Below are 20383 nucleotides of genomic sequence, written 5' to 3' on the forward strand. Positions count from 1 at the left end.
TGTTTGTTGTCATTGACTCGCCATTTTTAACACTGAGAGTCCCAAGAAAAAACGAACTTCGGAGAAAGTACACCTGGCCCTTCTTTCTGGACTCCCTAGTCCTAGATGCTCATCACTCGTCAGGATAATCTGAGATTTGTTAAACTTATAATGCGTTGCTTGTATTTGTTGTCGTTGTATTTAGTAGAGTGGATGCCAAAGTGAATTGAATGTTTCCTTGTAGTAAAGAGAAAAAAGTCTATTTTTTGTCCATCAATTCTTCAGAGTGCATATTTTCTCTCTTAACTTCTGAACCAGACATTTTGCAACATTATTTCTTCAAACCGGACAAGTTTAGTCCCTCGTCTCAGCGTCGACCTGGTATCACTGCAGACTTGCCGTTTTGACCAATCAACACTCTGATGCAAACTACTCAGCTTGTACACATCAACTTCAAAACAGTAGTCCACATCCATATCATCCTCAAAGCCACTCTCCTTCGTTTCGCTTATCTAGCAAATGATCAACAACAATGTCAGCTACCCCTTCCTCTACTATGTTGTTTGCCATCCTCTACCCCAGTCCATTATGTAGTTCTTTTCCAGGGAAAACCTACTGAAGCTGCACAGTATCTTCGTCAACATCTTTCCAATATCTTCCAAATGATAAATAATCCATGGATATGACATTTTCTCTAGCATGACGTGTGACATTGCGGTCCAAGAAGTGACATGTCATATACATGGAAATCCAAGTAGTGCAGCCAATCCATTCCTAAAAAAAACCTCCATCATAAAAACAGATAGGCAAAATACCAAGACGATACATTTAAAGCCTACAGGTAACAAATCGACAAATAACATAGACAAATAAACATATGGTACAATGTTTCCTACAACCTAATTGATGTCAAATTGGAATATCAGAGCTAAAATCGATCTCAAGTTGAAGTAACATCTTCGACCGCCGCCAGTCCACCCAACCGATGTCGCATCCCTATGCATGTCCTCTCTTGCCTACAACCGACACCGGTCCAGCGAGCCGTCGTGAGAGCGTACGCAGCATCTTAACGGTCTCCTTTGCCACGTCAGCATAGACCAGTCAAAAACCACGTAGAGTCAGCAATTATACCGGGTATGCTAAGACGAAGGACTAAACTTGTCTGGTTTGATGAGTTAAGAGTGTAAGATGTCTGCTTCGAGAGTTTAAGGACGGAATCTTCACTTCATAAGAATTGATACACAAAAATAGTCTTTTCTCCTCACTAAAATGGGTGTGATATCCGCTTGTTATGATTCTAGTCTTTTCTTTAATCATGATTCTCTTGTAGTTAACTTGATGTCTTTCTATCTAAAAATAGCTTTCTATCTTTCTATTTGTAGTTAAGTTTGTGATGAACGACGTGCTCCTTTTGTGAAAAGGACTTGAATCTTTTATAAAGATTCATCAGAAGTACAAATACACCCTCAACATAATAAAAATCACACTGACGTCCCTGGACCACTACCGTCACCACCAGGATGAGCTAATGACACGTCGTTTTCGTTGTTGCCATACCGGAGCAGGTCTAATCTTGTTGATGACAACTGAAAAGTCTTCGAGCACGTGCCCTTGAGAATAGGCACCCAGAAGCCGTTGTTGCCACCGTTGAACCCTTGAATCAATCTGCAGTACCTAACACCAGGTCTCGCTTGCGCATACACATGACAAGTAACCCTAACCCCGACCACCCTGAGGTAATGACATGGATCTATAAAGGAGCTCGGTCATCTTCGTCCCGATGGACGAATTCAAGGTGGATTTTGGAGGCGGGAAGACCATTTTGACAGTGATGCTCCGTCATCCGCCGAGTGCCGCCTCCGCGAAGACCTAACCCTAACCTATCTCCTAGCTAGGCTGCCTCCTAGCCTGCCGGAGTGGTAGGCAGAGGTTGAGGGGATGCGCTCCTCCCTAGTTGCCTGGTTTGTTTGGTTCTAAAGTTAAGGGATGAAAATTAGCCTGTGATTTGTAAAAACTGAATAACTTTTTACTTTTATCTCCATCAACGGATTTCTCTTCTTCAAGAGCAGATTCATGAAATTGCAAATCCTGACTACGTACAACCTACAATCCCCGTTACACACTCTACTACTCTAGCCTACTACAGTGCCCGGCATGGCATACGGTCTATAACATGGGTACATACACGTGACACCATGGCATCATACTCCTCCTGTTGTCCGCCATGCACGCATCACGCAACCACCACCGGGCCCCGGCCGAAGTCGAAGCTCAGCATGGACGCCCTATACTTGGGCTGCTTCTCCGGCGACGACAGCGAGCCGGCGGCCACCGCGTCGAGCGCCGGCGGCGCCTCCCGCTCGGAGGTGCCGAGCCACTTGGACTGCATGTACTTGTGCTTCCTCCAGGGGCCCAGGTGCATGTTGTTCTCCTTCATGCACTGCTTGGCGGCGGCGCACATGGCCTTGACGACGGCGCGCAGCCTGTCGGCGCGGCCGACGAACGCCTCCGGGAGCGCGGCCACCAGCGCGCGGTAGCCGGCGCCGGCGCGCGCCACCTCGAACTCGGCCCGGAAGCTCGGCTCCACCACCACCCGCGCCGCCTTGCCGCTCCGCGTCTGCAGCACCACGTCCACGTAGCTGTGCTCGCCTGCACGTCACAGATCGACCAGGAAGGAAAACGTCAGCTTCGATGTACACCAAACTTTTGCGTGTCGGTTTGGCATGTGTCATTTTGTCGTGCGGTTTTGGAAGTGTTTTGAGCCAGCCATTAAACGTGGTGCAATAACATCTGGTGGACTGGTCTGGTCGGGCTAGCTGCAATGCAAGTTCATGTCACGGGCGGTCAGGAAATAATGGAGACGGTGACCGGTGCCTGCTCGACATTTACTTGGAAGCGTCCGTTTCTTTAGGCGTAGGATGACCAGGTCCATGTGAGGCATGCATGTGACATTAGAGAATTGACAAGTTACTTTCCTTTTCCCACACACTTTTAATTAAAAGTTCTACTAGTACTATGGTTATGGTTAGTAGGGCGAATATGACAAGTTGCTACTACTTTTTCTTACCCACTTTTGGTGAGAAGTTCTACTATGGTTAGTAGTAGTAGGCGAATATGCTTCCGGCATTCATCAACTCTAAACAACATATACTTCATCAGAAGGATCAAAAACAGATCCCTCGAATCGGCACGACGGGTCAGACGTCCTAGACTAGACCACACGGTTCATGCCATTGCCAACCGTGCATGCACTTTTCTGCTGGAACTGCCAGCTCTTTCACTGAATTAATTACGTCGTCTGAAGATTAGCAACCACTGTGTCTCGAAAGCAACCAATTACCTGAGGGGATATCCAGGGACCGCGCCCACTTGGACTTGCAGATGGCGCCGTTGTACCCGGCGTCGCGGAGCCGCTCCACGACGCGCCGCAACATGCAGCTCCGGCAGTCGCCGGCGGCCGCGCGCCTCGCGCAGGAGCAGACGGCCCCCGCGGCCGCGGGGGCGCGCATCTTCTCCACGGCCTCCTCCGTGACCGCCCGGATCCTGCTCTCGGCCGTGCTGGTCTTGCCCAAGGCCTCCTGCAAGCAAACGTGGCGTCTCTCCTATCAGGACCCGCGTGCGATCAAACTCTTGGCTGGTCGACAAACAGGAACACTCGCGCGCTCAAACGAATTGGACGGAGGAGAAAAACTTACATGAAGCTGGGAGTGCTGGGCCCGCCAGAAGGCCTTGCTCTCGGCAGAACCGCCGGCGCTGGATCCCTCCTCATCGTCCTCGTCCTCGTCGTTCTCCGGCCATCTCTCCGTCTCTCCCTCCTCCAGGAAGCTCAGCACCATGTTCGACAAGCTCATGTCGCTATCCATCGCCTCTTCCACAACCATTGCGAGTGTATGTCTGTGTGTTTTGGGCTTTTGATCTCTTGGCTGCTTGATCGGCACGAGCTGGAGGTGCGATCAGCGATCCTTTCTCTCTGTGCTGCTCAGCTGTTAGCTCAACGGTGCTCTGATCCGACCCCTTCCACCCCGGGGTGGCTATAAATATGGGTCGCCGGGAGTGTCGGGCGGACGTGGAGAATGGGCAGCGGTGAAGCTGTGGGTGGTGGTACTGTTGGGGTGGGGCCTGTGATGAGATGAGACGATTGGAGACGGGATAATGGGGCCTGTGATGAAGCCGGGTTGTTGGTTGCCGCACGGGAACAGCACGGATCCACGTCAGAAACCAAGCAGGATTCTATGCGCGCAGACATCTTCTGTTAATAACGCTTGCCATGCTTCTTTGTCCGGAATAACTTATCGCAGAAATGAATAAAAATGGATGTATATAAAACTAAAATACATCTAGATACATCATTTTTTGACAAATATTTTTGAATGGAGGGAGTAGTTCAGAGATATTTTCTGGATAGCACCCTCGTCAGCGATATTTGTGGTAATAGATACTACCATCATCATGCTTTTTCTTTTCTTATAAAAAGAAAATGGCAAACCCTCCAATTTCTGCATCCTCAATACTACACACCAACTCACCAAGTGTTTAACTTCAAAAGGTGTTAAATATAAAGGCCGAGTTAATCGACTAGTAAAGGAAAAATGTACCAACATATGGAGTCAACATCTTCAAAATACTCCCTCCGTTTGAAAAAGCTTAGTAAAGTTAGTGCTAAATACATCCATTTGAAATACAAACTTGGGACAAGCTTTTTCGGACGAAGGGAGTATATCACAAGCCCATCACCATTGTCATCAAACCTATCACTGTTCCCATCAAATGTAAATGATGACCCCGCAAAAGAGATAATGATGAACTCACTTGAATTTGTAACATGTTTTTCTATTTTTTATTACACCATCCACATAACTTCAGCTGTTCACTGTACCTCACCTACTTCTTTGCGAAAATATTCATGCAAACGGATTTAAAAGCAATAAGTGTTTATTCACAATTATGTAGTTGTATATTTAATCCTCACATTGTTGCAACATTGGCATTGTCATCACATGTGCTCAATACACAACACGCAATATGAAGCTACTAAGGTACAAAAATTGTACACAAGTTGCATACATATTGTCGGTGTCAGAACCAACGGATCTCGGGTAGGGGGTCCCGAGCTGTGGATCTAGGATCAATAGGGAACAAGGGACGAAGAACACGGTGTTTACCCAGGTTCGGGCCCTCTCCAGGAGGTAAAACCCTACATCCTGCTTGATTGTATTGATGTGTATGGTATTATTACAGAGTCGATCTACCTCGAGATCAGGCGAGCTAAACCCTAGGTTGATAGTTAATGGATGTTGCTCTCCCCCTAAAGACGAAAGCCCTCCGGTTTATATAGACACCAATAGGGTTAGGGTTACACATGGTCGGTTATAATAAAGGGAAGATCATGCTAAATCTTGACTTGGGGGGCACACCAAGGCTCCGAAGGTCTTCTATCCGGTCACGGGTCCATGCCCTAGCTCAGCTCAGTAGCAGCCTATCAGTCCGGCCCATAAGGAACAGGCCGGCGGCTCGAGCCCGTTGAAACGTCTCCAACGTATCTATAATTTTTTATTGTTCTATGCTATTATATTATCTTGGATGTTTTATATGCATTTATATGCTATTTTATATGATTTTTTTGGACTTACCTATTAACCTAGAGCCCAGTGCCAGTTTCTGTTTTTTCCTTGTTTTTGAGTATCGCAGAAAAGGACTATGAAACAGAGTCCAATTGACCTGAAAATTTATGGAGATTGTTTTTGGACCAGGAGAAGCCCATGAAGCATCAGAGATGGACCAGAAGAGTCCTGAGGCCACCACGAGGGTGGAGGGCGCGCCCTACCCCCTTGGGCACCCCTACCTCGTGGCTGCCTTGTGGACCCCCCTGACTTGTTCCCAACGCCAACACCTCTTATATATCCCCAAACTTCCAGAACAGAACCAAGATCGGGAGTTCCGCCGCCGCAAGCCTCTGTAGCCACCAAAAACCAATCAGGACCCTATTCCGGCACCCTGCCGGAGAGGGGATCCATCACCGGTGGCCATCTTCATCATCTCGGCGCTCTCCATGACGAGGAGGGAGTAGTTCACCCTCGGGGCTGAGGGTATGTACCAATAGCTATGTGTTTGATTTCTCTCTCTCTCTCTCTCTCTCTCTCTCTCTCTCTCTCTCTCTCTCTCTCTCTCTCTCGTCTTCTTGATTTGGCATGATCTTGATGTACCGCAAGCTTTGCTGTTATAGTTGGATCTTATGATGTTTCTCCCCCTCTACCTTCTTGTAATGGATTGGGTCTTCCCTTTGAAGTTATCTTATCAGATTAAGTCTTTAAGGATTTGAAAACACTTGATGTATGTCTTCCGTGGGATACCCGCGGTGACAATGGGGTATTCTATTGATTCACTTGATGTATGTTTTGGTGATCAACTTGCGGGTTCCGTGACCTTGGGAATCTATGCATAGGGGTTGTGTCGTGGAATTGTCACGTCAGATGTCCTAGCGTAAGGACTTAGTCGTGGAGCCATTGCAACTAGGAACCTTAAAGGGGTTAAACGGGACAAAGGACACGAGGTTTATACTGGTTCGGCCCCTTACGGTGAAGGTAAAAGCCTACGATCCAGTTTTTAGTGGGATTGCTTATGTCTCGATAACCAGGAAGCGCATCCGCTTGACCTAGTTCTCGACTTGATGTTACTTGCCTTGAACCGCCGCCGGGTCGCCCCTTTATATACAGAGGTTGACGCCCAACGGCTCATAGAGTCCCGCCCGATTCATAAACAGTGTCCGGCTCGGTCTCTCTCTATTCCTGTCTTACAATACAAGTTATACATACATGGCGGTTTATCTCTACAGGCCTTAAGTCGCCTCTGGGCCCTGGGCCTTTAAGTGAACCGCCATCTTCAAGTGTCTTCAGTGGGCTTCGTCATAGGTGTGACCCGGCCCCTCCTGGGCGGGTCATGCCTAATAGTTATATCCCCAACATTAGGCCCCAGATTGATTTGAACTGGTTCATGTCAATCTTCAACACTTAAGAAAAATCTTCTGCTCTTTGCTTATGAAAATTTTGTAACCCGCCATGATGTCATCATTTGGATCTGCGGTAACCCGCCATGACGTCATCTATCATCAATTTATGCTTTGTCCAATATACCTCAACGAATCCTTATCTTTAATGATCATCCCAAGAATCGAGGCATCTCAGTAGTTGGATTTTTTTTCAGTCTCCTCATTTTTCGCGCCTGCTTATCACTTGTTTCCTTATAAATAGACCCGACCAGGTCTTTCCTCATTCTTCTCCTTCCTGCGTCTTCTTCCACCTGCAACCCTAGCCATGGTGACTCTCATCACCGACTTAAAAAGGCAATGCTCAGTTGATAATCTTGACCGCCCATGGTGGCTTTAAATAATCTTGACTGCTTATGACGCTCATGGTGGCTTAAATAATCTGACATAATTAGCCTTATACCATTAGGCCCCTTTGTAAGCCGCCATCTTGAATATGCACTGTAATATTTTCTCCGGCTTAAATTTGAACCGGAATTTTTATCCTTTCTTAGGATTCCATCACAACGCCGCCTAAGACAAACACCTCATGCAACTGGGTCCTGTCCATTGTCACTGAGCAGACTTTTGAAGACTTTGTGAAAGTCGGCTATCTGCCGAAAAGGGATGTCATGTCGTACCGTGCCCCTGACCCGACAGAAGAGAGACCTCAACCCAAGGAAGGGGAAGTGATTGTCTTCATGGATCATATAAATCAGGGTTTTGCACCACCCGGCTCAAAATTCTTTAGGGACGTCCTGCACTTTTTGATCTCCATCCTCAAGACATCGGATCCAATTCCGTGTCTAACATTTGTAATTTTCAAGTGTTCAGCGAGGTATATCTTGGAGAAGAACCCAACCTGCTACTCTTCAGAGAGTTATTCTACTTGAACTGCCAAAATGAATGTGCCAGCGGACAAAGCTTGGAACTTGGTGGTGTCTCAATCCAGCGTCGGAGAGACGTCATTTTTCCCTATGCCAATCCGCCAAGCCATCCTAAAGACTGCAATCAAACGTGGTTTTATTACCAAGACACCTCTCCGGCTAATGAGAATCCTCTGCCCCTTTTCGCGCCTTGCGTCTTGATTCCAATCATCCACTTGCTCACAAGATATCATCTGCCGAACGCAAAACGCTCGCCCCTACCTTGGCCAAAATCAAAGCTCTTCTGGGGAACGGGTTAAATGGCATTGACTTGGTCCGGGTCTGGCTCGCCTGGCGGATCATTCCATTAAGCCGCCGCCCCGGTCTAATGTGCAATTATTCAAGCAAGAAAGATGATCCTCTGCGACATAGTCCTAATAATTTGCCTAATCACGTCATCAATGACATGACCAAGTCTGTCCTCAATGAAAGCCTAGTAAACTGCGGCAAGGTGGGCTTAAGCCCTTTCCGCCAGGCCAACCCGGCTCCAGCGGTAAGTCGCCAAGCTGAACAAATAATTTCCAATATTGATGTTTTGTCTGTACTCAATCTTTTGCTGACTTTCACAGGCTGATGAAAAATTCTGGAAAATAAAATATGATCATGAGGCTGCAAAAAGAGCCAGGAAGGCCAAGAGAGCCGCTAGGAGAGCCGCCGTGAGGAGACGCGGAAAGAAAGCCAGTGCTTCTAAGCAACTTCAGCTGGATGACTCTTCTGAGTCGGAGGTAGCCCTTGACTCTCTTGGCTCATATTTAATCACCTTATTGATACTGATTATGATCAGGATGAGACGGGCATGAGTCACGGGGTGGATGAAGAGGGTAAATATTATTTCCTCCGACTCAGAGCCTTTGCCGCGCCCAAAAATCCGCCAAGTAACCCAGAAAGTAAGATTTTCACATCCCTTAGCTTATCAAGATCCTCAATTTCTTTTGAAGCTACAGATTCATGAGAGCCGGAGACAGACCCGGACCACCAAAGACGCGGAACTCTCCTTCGGTCTACCCAAGACACCAAGAAAACGTTGGGATGAGGTCATCCCCGTCTTAGATTCCTCTTATCCTTTGGCGGGTCTCACTCGTCAGCCACTAAACCCTTCTGACTCGAATTATCAGGAAACAGTTCCTTCTTCCGGCGACTCAATTCAATCCAACTTGCCGGCTTTCAAGACCGCTCCAGGGTAATGATAACTTACCTACCTTGTACTTTGAGTTTTTATGCTTATACTGACCTTTTGATCTTATGTAGCGGCAAAGCAAAGGTTAGCAAGAAGGCGAAGAAGGACAAGCTGGTTGACGAGCCAATCCTCAAAGAACCGGCACTTCAGACGGTCATTCCTGAAGCCTCTGCTACTGAGCCGCCGCCTGAGCCGGCGCATGAACCGCCAACATTAGCCACTGACCCGCCTGTCGAACAAGCTCTTGATGGCTCTGAAAATCCTGAAGTTTCTATCCCCGTCAAAATAGGTGACCCTCAAGACGCTGACGTTGAAATTACCAATACCATCTATACTGAGCCGGGAAGGCCTACTATGCTCGCCAAGTGCTCTGCCAAAGAAGAACTCCTGGAACGCCACAAGGTCAGATTTGACGTTGCTGATTACTCTCACATGAGCGTTGGGGAAGTTTTGTCTAGCTATCTTAGTCAAGAGCACAACAGCCATGATGTCGAAATCGACATGGTGAAGCAGATGCACCATAAATTTGAGGTATGATCTCCTCTTTTCCTTGAATCGCCCTTATTATGCCAGCCCCCAAGTCTATTGCTTATTGATGAATATGATGTAGACTTTAGAACAAACATATAATCTTTAGTAATATCCTTTGGTCAAACCTGAAAAATTTGGCTTAATCCATAGCCCCCAAGGGCCGGTTTAATCAAAATGAATGAGCCGGTCCTTCACATGCTTGTGTAGAACATATTAACTGCATAGTTTGAACTGCAATATGCATTAGCCCCCAAGTGCCAAGTAGTCTTGCTTGCAAAGTGCTTGGGAATTTAATTTTGTGAACCGCCAATCTCATGAACCGCGGTAGACATTAGCCCCCAAGTGTCAAGTGCTTTGCTTGCAAAGCGGTTGGGACTTACTCTCATGAACCGCCAATCTCATGATCCGCCACTATAGATAGACTTCCGCGGTAGACATTAGCCCCAAGTGCCAAGTACTCTTGCTTGCAAGGTGCTTGGGACGTGAATATGATATGCTAATAGTCCTGATTTTGACCCGGTATTTATGCAGGTCGCCACCAATCAATTTCAATCAAAAATATCTGACTTAAAGAACCGTCTGCAATCACAAGAGACAGAAACCCAAAGGGCCAACTCCAAGTTTGAATTCAGTGTATCTGAACAAGAGAAGCTGAAGGCCGACTTTGAGGTGGAGAGAAAAGCTTGGGCTGATGAAAAGAATGCCTTAACCCAACGAGCTCACAAGGCAGAGGCGGTTCTCGAAAAGGCAACCAATGAATTGTCTGGCTTAAAACGCCACGTGACCCAGATGGTTACAACAATCTTTGGTAAGTCGCCCTGCAAGTTATAAATATGTGAAACTTTCCAATGATCATATAAATTGTTATTAACACACCTGACATTTCTATGTAGGCCCCAGGAGTTCAAATCTCAACCAGGATATGTTGATAAAGCTTAAGGCGGTTTATACGCTGGTGGAGCAACTCTACACCGGATCTCAGCGTGCCTTAGCCACATTGGCCCTGTCTAATGAAGTCCCCACACTTTTGGAGGATGTACCGAGGAAGCTTTCTGTGCTGCCCCAACGGTTCACTGAACTAAGGTGATCATCTGCGAGAGCTGGAGCTATGGCCGCGTTAAGCCGGGCCAAAGCTTGGCTTCCGGAACTAGACTCGACCGACATCGCCATTGGGTACCCAAGCTTTAAAGAAGATGGTACGCTGTTTGAGCAGGAAGATTTCGCTGCTTGTGTGAAGGAAATTCGCCCTGTGGCCACTCTGATTGCTGAAGAGGCAGATCTCTCCAAATACCAGGCGGGTTATGACGCAGAGAACCGGAGGATCCTGATGCCACAATATACTTTGACAAGTTTGATTCCACCAATTCGTAAGCGTACCTTTGCCCCTGAAGTTGACCCGACCGGATTAATTAATGGCAAAGCTTAATTTAAAGCTTTGAGTGGCATTGACTGGTCGTCATCAACCTTCCAGGATCGGGAACATGTTGAAGAAGTGGAAAGGGCTGATCTGGAAGCTTCAGGCCATCAAGAGAATTGATCCGCCGGGCGGCTTATATTTGTAGTCTTGTTGAAAAAACAATGTTAATCATTTTGACTCAGGGAGTCATGTAATAGGAGTAGAAATGACTTTGCTGTGTCGTGCCTTCGTGCACATTTTGATGCCTTAATGCTGTTTAAGCTGCCAGCATGTATTTACTCTGTCTTACATTTATCTGTTTTCCTTGTGCATAAGAAAGCCTGTAATCTGTCCTGCACAAACAGATAGATCACAAAGACCCTTGGCGGCTTACCTCAAGGCGGGTCATAATTATCCCACATAATTATCAATGTGACATATGAGTTATAAATAATCCTGATGAGAATCAGAACTGTCAATATAACTGTGATAACATCATACCTGAGATGTCCGATTTTACTGCCGGTTTAGAAGACCTGTACAGTAAGGGTGATGACCCATTTTTTTAGAAGTCATGAATTCAATTGGAGTTTGTCACATGCCTGGCGACTTATTGTTCAAAGTCAAGCCGGCTTAAACAGAAACCTCATATGACTTAAAATATGAACACAGAAAAGGTCTCAAGACAAATCCAAAGAAAGATCAACTCAAGCAAAAAATAGAAAGAAAAATCAAGGCTTCTGATTCGAATACGATTAGTAAACCGTCCCAAAGGGGTTAAGCTAGGGTTCGAATATGACCATCTAGCCCCCAGTGGCTTTGGCATTGCACCGATCAAGAGGGTACCGACAACTATGTTCTCTTTGGTTCGAATATGACCTATGTTTGAACAGGAAGCCCCCAAATGACCTTGAGAAGTTTTTAACGACCCTGATTCGAATACGATCAGAGTCGGATCCAAGAGGGGTTAAGCTATGATTCAAATATGATCAAGAAGCCCCCAAGTGGGTTTTGGCATTGCACCAATCACGAGGGTACCGACAGCTATGTTCTTTTTGGTTCGAATACGACCTATGTTTGAACAGGAAGTCCCCAAATGACCTTGAGACTTACGGCTAGATTCAAATACGATCATAAGCCGGACCAAGAGGGTGAAGCTAGATTCGAATACGATCAGCCCCCACTTGATCATTTGAAGTTATGATGATGAAGACATATGATCTTTGAGGATGAAAAGGACAGAGGTCCTGCTTTATTATTTATAATATATACATCGTCAAGATATGTACATCATGAGAGCCGGTGGCTCAAGTGTAGTAAGGTCGAAGATGAGCTATATTCCATGGCCGGCGGGTCTCCTCCTCCGACTTACGTGAGTCTTTGTGCTCTCGAACATCGATAAGATAGTATGACCCGTTGTTCAAATTCTTGCAGACCATAAAGGGCCCTTCCCAAGGCGGGGATAACTTGTGTGCATCAGTTTGATCCTGGATAAGCCGAAGCACCAAGTCGCCTTCTTGAAAGGTTCTGGATTTAACCCGGCGGCTGTGATAACGCCGCAGGTCCTATTGGTAAATCGCCGAGCGGGCTGCTGCCAAGTCATGCTTCTCATCCAATAGGTCAAGTGCTTCCCGACATGCTTTCTCATTATTAGCTTCCACGTAATCCGCCACTTGGGGCGAGTCATGACGGATGTCACTAGGAAGAACCGCCTCTGCTCCATAAACCATGAATAAAGGGGTATAACCCGTAGATCTGTTGGGGGGTAGTATTGATGCTCCATAACACTGATGATAACTCCTCCACCCAACAACCCGGCATTCGTTGCAAAGGAGCTAGAAGCCGGGGCTTGATACCCTTCAAAATCTCCCGATTGGCTCTTTCTTCTTGACCATTTGTTTAGGGGTGAGCCATTGATGAGACATCAAGCCGGATATGCTCACATTGACAGAACTCCTCCATAGACCCCTTGGACAAGTTAGTGCCATTATCAGTTATGAGACTATGGGGGAAGCCAAAACGGAAAATCACCTTTTTCATGAATTGAACCACCGTCGCCGCGTCACACTTACTGACCGGCTCTGCTTCCACCCACTTTGTGAATTTATCCACTGCCACCAATAGATGGGTCTTTTTATCCTTGGATCTTTTGAAAGGCCCGACCATGTCAAGCCCCCACACAGCAAATGGCCAAGTAATTGGTATTATCATCCTCAATTCTTGAGCCGGCACGTGAGCTCGCCATGAAAATTTCTGACACCCGTCACATTTACTGACCAGATCTTCTGCATCAGCGTGAGCCGTGAACCAATAATATCCATGACGAGAAGCTTTGGCCACAAGGGACTTTGAACCGGCATGATGACCACAATCTCCTTCATGAATCTCACAAAGAATCTCTTGACCTTCCTCAGAAGACACACAATGTTGAAACGCCCCAGTGACACTACGATGATGTAACTCTCCATTGGCAATCGTCATTGACTTAGACCGCCGGGTTATCTATCTAGCCAAGGGTTCATCCTCAGGCAATCCCCCCCGGGTCATCTAAGCCAAATATGGAACTGTCCAATCTGGGATGACATGAAGAGCCGCCACCAACTGTGCTTCCGGGTCAGGTACGACCAAGTCTTTCTCTGTGGGTAACTTAACAGAAGGATTATGCAAAACATCCAAGAAAGTGTTCAGGGGTACCAGTTTATGCTGAGATCCAAGCCGGCTTAAAGCATCAACCGCCTCATTCTTCCTGCGATCGATGTGCTCCACTTGATAACCTTTGAAGTGTCCAGCAACAGCATCAACCTCACGACAGTAAGCCGCCATGAGAGGATCTTTGGAATCCCACTTGCCTAAGACTTGTTGAGCTACCAAATCTGAGTCGCTGAAGCACCTTACCTGGCTTAAGCTCATCTCCTTAGCCATCCGAAGACCATGGAGCAAGGCCTCATACTCAGCTGCATTGTTAGTACAGGGAAACATCAACCTTAGCACATAACAAAATTTTTCACCTCGAGGGGAAGCCAAAACAACTCTAGCCCCCGAGCCTTCCAATTGCCTGGATCCATCAAAGTGAATAGTCTAGTATGTGTTGTTCGGCTTCTCTTCAGGCGCCTGCAATTCTGTCCAATCGTTGATGAAGTCCACCAGTTCTTGAGACTTGATAGCAGTACGTGGTACATACTTTAAACCGTGAGGCCCAAGCTCAATAGCCCACTTGGTGACTCGTCCCGTAGCCTCTCTGTTCTGGATGATATCCCCTAAAGGAGCAGAACTGACCAGAGTGATGGGATGACCCAGGAAATATTGCTTAAGATTCTGGCTGGCCATGAACACCCCATAAACAAGCTTCTGCCAATGTGGATACCTCTGTTTGGACTCAATAAGCACCTCATTGATGTAGTAAACCGGCTGTTGAACCGGATATTCCTTACCAGTCTCCTTGCGATCCACCACAATGGCCACACTAACAGCACGTGTGTTAGCCGCCACATATAACAATAAGGGCTCCTTATCAATGGGAGCGGCAAGAACCGGCAACTCAACCAGCTGTCTCTTCAAATCCTCAAAGGCAGCATAGCAGCATCACTCTAGACAAAGGCATCTGCCCTTTTCAACATCTGATACAGGGGTATGGCCTTCTCACCTAACCGGCTTATGAACCGGCTTAAAGCAGCCATACGACCCGCCAAACGCTGAACGTCATTGATACACTTGGGTTTTTCCAAATAAGTGATAGCCTTGATCTTCTCCGGGTTAGCCTCAATGCCCCTGTTAGAAACCAGAAATCCCAAGAGCTTGCCTGTCGGTACACCAAAAACGCACTTCGCCGGGTTAAGCATCATATTGTAGACCCGGAGATTATCAAAGGTCTCCCTTAGATCATCTATCAGTGGTTCCTTCTCTCTGTACTTCACCATAATATCATCCACATAAGCATGTACATTGCGCCCAATCTGAGTATGAAGGCAATTCTGCACACAACGCTGATAAGTCGCCTGGGCACTCTTGAGCCCAAAAGGCATAGAAACGTAGTAGAAGGCTCCAAAGGGAGCAATGAATGCCATCTTCTCCTGGTCCTTAATTGCCATCTTGATCTGATGATATAGAGAATAAGCATCCAAAAAACTCAAACGCTCACATCCCACCGTAGCATCAATGATTTGATCAATACGAGGGAGAGCAAAGGGATCAGCTGGACAAGCCTTGTTTAAGTCCGTGTAATCCACACACATACGCCAAGTGCCGTTCTTCTTGAGCACTAGCACCGGGTTAGCCAACTACTCAGGATGAAATACCTCAATAATGAACCCGGTTGCCAAGAGCCGGGCCACCTCCTCACCAATGGCCTTGCGTCTCTCCTCGTTAAACCACCGAAGAAACTGATTGACCGGCTTAAACTTAGGATCAATATTAAGAGTGTGCTCAGCGAGTTCTCTTGGCACACCTGGCATGTCAGAAGGCTTCCATGCAAAGATGTCCCGGTTCTCATGGATGAACTCGATGAGCGCGCTTTCCTATTTGGGATCCAGATTGGCACTGATACTGAACTGTTTAGATGAATCGCCAGGAACAAAGTCAACCATCTTGGTGTCCTCAGCCAATTTAAACTTTATCTCCGGTTCACGCTCTGCGGTGGGCTCCTTCAAGGACGTCATGTCTGCCGGGTCAACATTGTCTTTATAATACTTTAACTCTTCTGCAGCATAGACTGACTCAGCATAAGCCGCGTCGCCTTCCTTGCACTCCAAAGCCACCTTTCGAGTGCCATGAACCGTAATGGTCCCTTTATGACCCGGCATCTTCAGCTGTAGATAAACATAACACGGCCATGCCATGAATTTGGCGTAAGCCGGTCACCCAAACAGATGATGATACGGGCTCCTGATCTTGACCACCTCAAAAGTTAACTTCTTAGCCCTGGAATCATACTCATCTCCAAAGGCTACCTCCAGCTCAATCTTGCCCACTGGGTATGCCGACTTACCAGGAACTACGCCGTGGAAAACTGTATTGGACTGCTTAAGATTCTTATCAATTAACCCCATACGACGGAAGGTCTCGTAATAAAGGATATTGATGTTGCTGCCTCCATCCATGAGTACCTTAGTGAACTTGTACCCCCCAACTTGAGGTGATACTACCAAAGCCAAGTGACCCGAGTTGTCAACCCGGGGCGGGTGATCCGCCCGACTCCACATAATGGGCTGCTCAGACCATCGCAAGTACCGAGGAACCGTCGGCTCAACGGTGTTCACTGCCCTCTTGTGAAGCTTCTGGTCTCGTTTACATAACTTGTGGTGAAAACATGATACTGCCCACTGTTCAATTGCTTTGGATGACTTTGATATCCAGATTGCTGCTGCTGCTGACCTTTCTGGCCAGATTATTGATTGTAGCTGCCTTGACCACCCTGATTGAAACTGCCTTGATTACTCTGGTGGCCATGAAAGCCAGAACCTGAGCCCCCACTTCCATTGTTCGGACCATGAAAGCCGCCACCTCCTGAACCGCCGCCCGGCCCATGATTACCATCAAACATGTTAGAATTCTTGAAAGCTCTTGTGATAGTGCAATCCTTCCATAGGTGAGTAGCCGGCTTCCCTTGAGTGCCGTGCTTCGAGCAAGGTTCATTTAACAACTGCTCAAGAGTGGGACCTGACCCGCCAGACCGAGGAGGTGGCCTCCCCTTACGTCGCTGATTGTTGCCCTGTGCATTGGTATTAGCCACAAACTCCAAGCTGACATCAGCCTTATGTTTGTTGTTGCCCCCTTGATTCGACGGGTTATGCTGCGAGCCCTTTGCATTACCGTTCTTCTTTCCCTTCCCTACCTTCTCATCATCAGACTCAGGATCCTTGGTGCTATCAGAGTCGGCATATTTGACTAGAGCCGCCATCAGTTGGCCCATGTCATTACAATCGCGCTTGAGCCTCCCCAGCTTCATTTTCAGAGGCTCAAAATGACATTTTTTCTCCAACATTAAAACTGCAGAGCCGACGTCCATCTTATCAGATAAATGTATTATGGCTTTGACCCGGCGCACCCAATGGGTCGTGGATTCACCTTCCTCTTGCCTGCAATTTGTCAAGTCCACAATCAACATGGGCTGCTTGCATGTGTCCTTGAAGTTCTGGATAAACCGCTCCTTTAACTCTGCCCATGAACCAATGGAATTCGGTGGCAACCCTTTCAACCAATTATGAGTCGTTCCATCCAGCATCATGCTGAAATATTTAGCCATTGCAGCATCACTGACTTCCAGTAGCTCCATGGCCATCTCGTAAGTCTCGATTCACGCCCCAGGCTGTAAATCGGCTGTGTAATTAGGCACCTTACAAGGCTCCTTGAAATCCTTGGGCAAATGCTCGTTACGCAGAGCCGACACCAAACAAGGTACGCCCCTAGTCCTGGTGACCAAACCTGCCTCAACTGACGCCGTCGGATAAACCGGCAAGGGCTAATAAGCCGCCTGCTGAGCTGCTATTTTTGCCGCCTGTTGAGCTACCAGCTGAGCTACCTGCTGAGCTACCTGCTCAATTTGCTGACGCGCTCTGTCCTGATTACACACATTAGGAGTCCCACCCTGAGCCAGGTGTACCCGCGCGGCTAATCGCGGCGCTGGGCATGGCTTGAAACGGCCGGCGAGTCTAGGTGCCTGCTATAACTCTTGCTCCGGCTCGGACATGGGGTTGAATGAATCATGTCTCTACTGTAAGAGTATGCCTTCTGTTGTGCTAAAGCTATCTGAAGAAGATCTCTGACCCTTCGTGTTTCAACCACTGTCGGTGAATCGCCATCTGCTGGGAGAGCCGCAAGTCGTGCTGCCACCGCGATCATGTTCTCCGGCGGGTTAGAATAATGACTCGGTGGTGTCGGCACATAAGGAGCCGGGGAAGTATTCAAACGGGGGGGGGGGCATAACTCGTGGCTGAATCGGTGTGTCGGCCTCGGGCGCTGCAACCCGGTTTACCTCCGGCGGGTTACTACGGCCTGCTCCGGGTGTGTGAAAAAGGTTCCTAGGATCATAAACCGAAGATAGACGAGATTAAGTCTTCTGGTACCTTCTCCTCATAATCTCATTTGACGCGTTCTGATCCATTGTGAGCTGGAAAGCCTGCGACTGAATCTGCTGAGCTCGAGCATCCAGAGCTGCCCGCTCTACGGTCATCCTGACATCTTCTGCCGCCAGGTCTTCTTTAGCTTGCGCTATGTCCAGCTTCAACTATGTCACTTCCGCATCATGTTGAGTCGGATCCGCCAGGTTAACCACGGCGGTTAACAGGGTTGTCATCTTGTCCATGAGATCCATCAGCACCTGAGCCGGCGGGTGCACAGGGCCTCCTGCCCCCGCCGATGCTGACCCGGAGGTCATTGCCACCACAGTTGATAAATTTCACGCAGGTTGGGTACCTGCTATGAAGATTCTGACTCTGCTCGGTATCTCAAAGGGGTCCGGAATACTGCTGCCATCGGAACAACCCCCAAGCCCGCCGTCTTGCAGTTGATACAACGAATCCGTCTCACCTGTGGACGACTCACCATCAGAGTAGATGGTCGTATCACCGCCAGAAACAGATCCTTCAGAAAATTCCCCTCCATGGATGCATCCCATGAAGGCACGCCTCATGGCGGGCTCAGCCCGGGCGGGTCTCGCACGCTGAGCCATCTCGATGATGCTAGCGCAGATGTTCGGCTCAGGGCCCGGCTCGCCGATCTTGCCGATGAAGACATGGATTCCGCCGAAGGGGACCCGATACCCGTACTCAATTGAGCCAGCGTCGGGGCCCCAGCCTGCGTCGTGGATGTAGAGCTTGCCGCGACGACTCTTGGTCATCCGGCACACAGTGTATCCCTTGAGCCCTTCAAAGCTACCCTTCAAGAACTCAAATCCACCATGCGCTGGCCCCACAGTGGGCGCCAACTGTCGTGAAATTGTCACGTCAGATGTCCTAGCGTAAGGACTTAGTCATGGAGCCATCACAACTAGGAAGCTTAAAGGGGTTAAACGGGACAAATGAAATGAGGTCTATACTGGTTCGGCCCCTTATGGTGAAGGTAAAAGCCTATCGAGTTTTGAGTGGGATTGCTTATGTCTCGATAACCAGGGAGCGAATCCGCTTGACCTAGTTCTCGACTTGATGTTACTTGCCCTGAACCGCTGCCGGGTCGTCCCTTTATATATAGAGGTTGACGCCCAGCGGCTCATAGAGTCCCGGCCGGTTCATAAACAGTGTCCGGCTCGGTCTCTCTCTATTCCTGTCTTACAATACAAGTTATACATACATGGTGGTTTATCTCTACAGGCCTTAAGTCGCCTCTGGGCCTTGGGCCTTTAAGTGAACCGCCATCTTCAAGTGTCTTCAGTGGGCTTTGTCATAGGTGTGACCCGGCCCCTCCTGGGCGGGTCATGCCTAATAGTTATATCCCTAACAGGTTGGCACACATTTTCGTCTTGACTCTCTGGTAGAAACTTTGGGGCACTCTATGAAGTACTTTGTGTTGGTTTGAATAGATGAATTTGAGATTGTGTGATGCATATTGTATCATCATACCCGCGGATACTTGAGGTGACATTGGAGTATCTAGGTGACATTAGGGTTTTGGTTGATATGTGTCTTAAGATGTTATTTTACTACGAACTCTAGGGCTATTTGTGACACTTATAGGAATAGCCCAATGGATTGATCGGAAAGAATAACTTTGAGGTGGTTTCGTACCCTACAATAATCTGTTCATTTGTTCTCCACTATTAGTGACTTTGGAGTGACTCTTTGTTGCATGTTGAGGGATTGTTATATGATCTAGTTATGTTATCATTGTTGAGAGAACTTGCACTAGTGAAAGTATGAACCCTAGGCCTTGTTTCGAAGCATTGCAATACCATTTTAGCTCACTTTTGTTACTTGCTACCTTGTCATTTTTATATTTTCAGATTACAAAAATCTATATCTACCATCCATATTGAACTTGTATCACCATCTCTTCATCGAACTAGTACACATATACAATCTACCATTGTATTGGGTGTGTTGGGGACACAAGAGACCATTTATTATTTGGTTGCAGGGTTGCTTGAGAGAGACCATCATCATCCTATACCTCCCACAGATTGATAAACCTTAGTTCATCCACTTGAGTGAAATTTGCTACTGTCCAGTCCTACAAAACTCTGCGTTTGGAGGCCCAATACGAGTCTACAAGAAGAAGGTTGCATAGTAGACATCAAGCTCTTTTCTAGCACCGTTGCCGGGAGGTTAGTGCTTGAGGGTATATCTTTAGATCTTACAATCGAATCTTTTAGTTTCTTGTTTTATCACTAGTTTAGTTTATAAAAGGAAACTACAAGAAAATGG

The 20383-nt window shown here is 47.5% G+C and overlaps 1 protein-coding gene across 1 annotated transcript; it reads right to left on the reverse strand.

Annotated features, from left to right (window-relative positions):
- Positions 1–2008: 2008 nt before the first annotated feature.
- On the reverse strand, positions 2009–4024 carry LOC119276822. Its single transcript, XM_037557984.1, has 3 exons — positions 3675–4024; positions 3320–3557; positions 2009–2628 (listed from the first exon to the last, which is right to left on the reverse strand). The coding sequence occupies exons 1-3, from the start codon at positions 3858–3860 to the stop codon at positions 2213–2215; spliced, it is 840 nt and encodes a 279-aa protein (XP_037413881.1). The 5' UTR covers positions 3861–4024; the 3' UTR covers positions 2009–2212.
- Positions 4025–20383: the final 16359 nt, after the last annotated feature.

The sequence above is a fragment of the Triticum dicoccoides genome, chromosome 3B, assembly GCF_002162155.2.
Source record: "Triticum dicoccoides isolate Atlit2015 ecotype Zavitan chromosome 3B, WEW_v2.0, whole genome shotgun sequence".
Taxonomy (NCBI): Eukaryota; Viridiplantae; Streptophyta; class Magnoliopsida; order Poales; family Poaceae; genus Triticum; species Triticum dicoccoides.

Bases quoted from the DNA above. Each gene is read 5' to 3' on its own strand.
- LOC119276822 (XM_037557984.1), bottom strand. From the start codon at position 3,860: ATGGTTGTGGAAGAGGCGATGGATAGCGACATGAGCTTGTCGAACATG. The intron at 3,558-3,674 runs GTAAGTTTTTCT...GTTTGCTTGCAG, and splicing joins CCCAGCACTCCCAGCTTCAT to GAGGCCTTGGGCAAGACCAG. The intron at 2,629-3,319 runs GTAATTGGTTGC...TGTGACGTGCAG, and splicing joins GTCCCTGGATATCCCCTCAG to GCGAGCACAGCTACGTGGAC.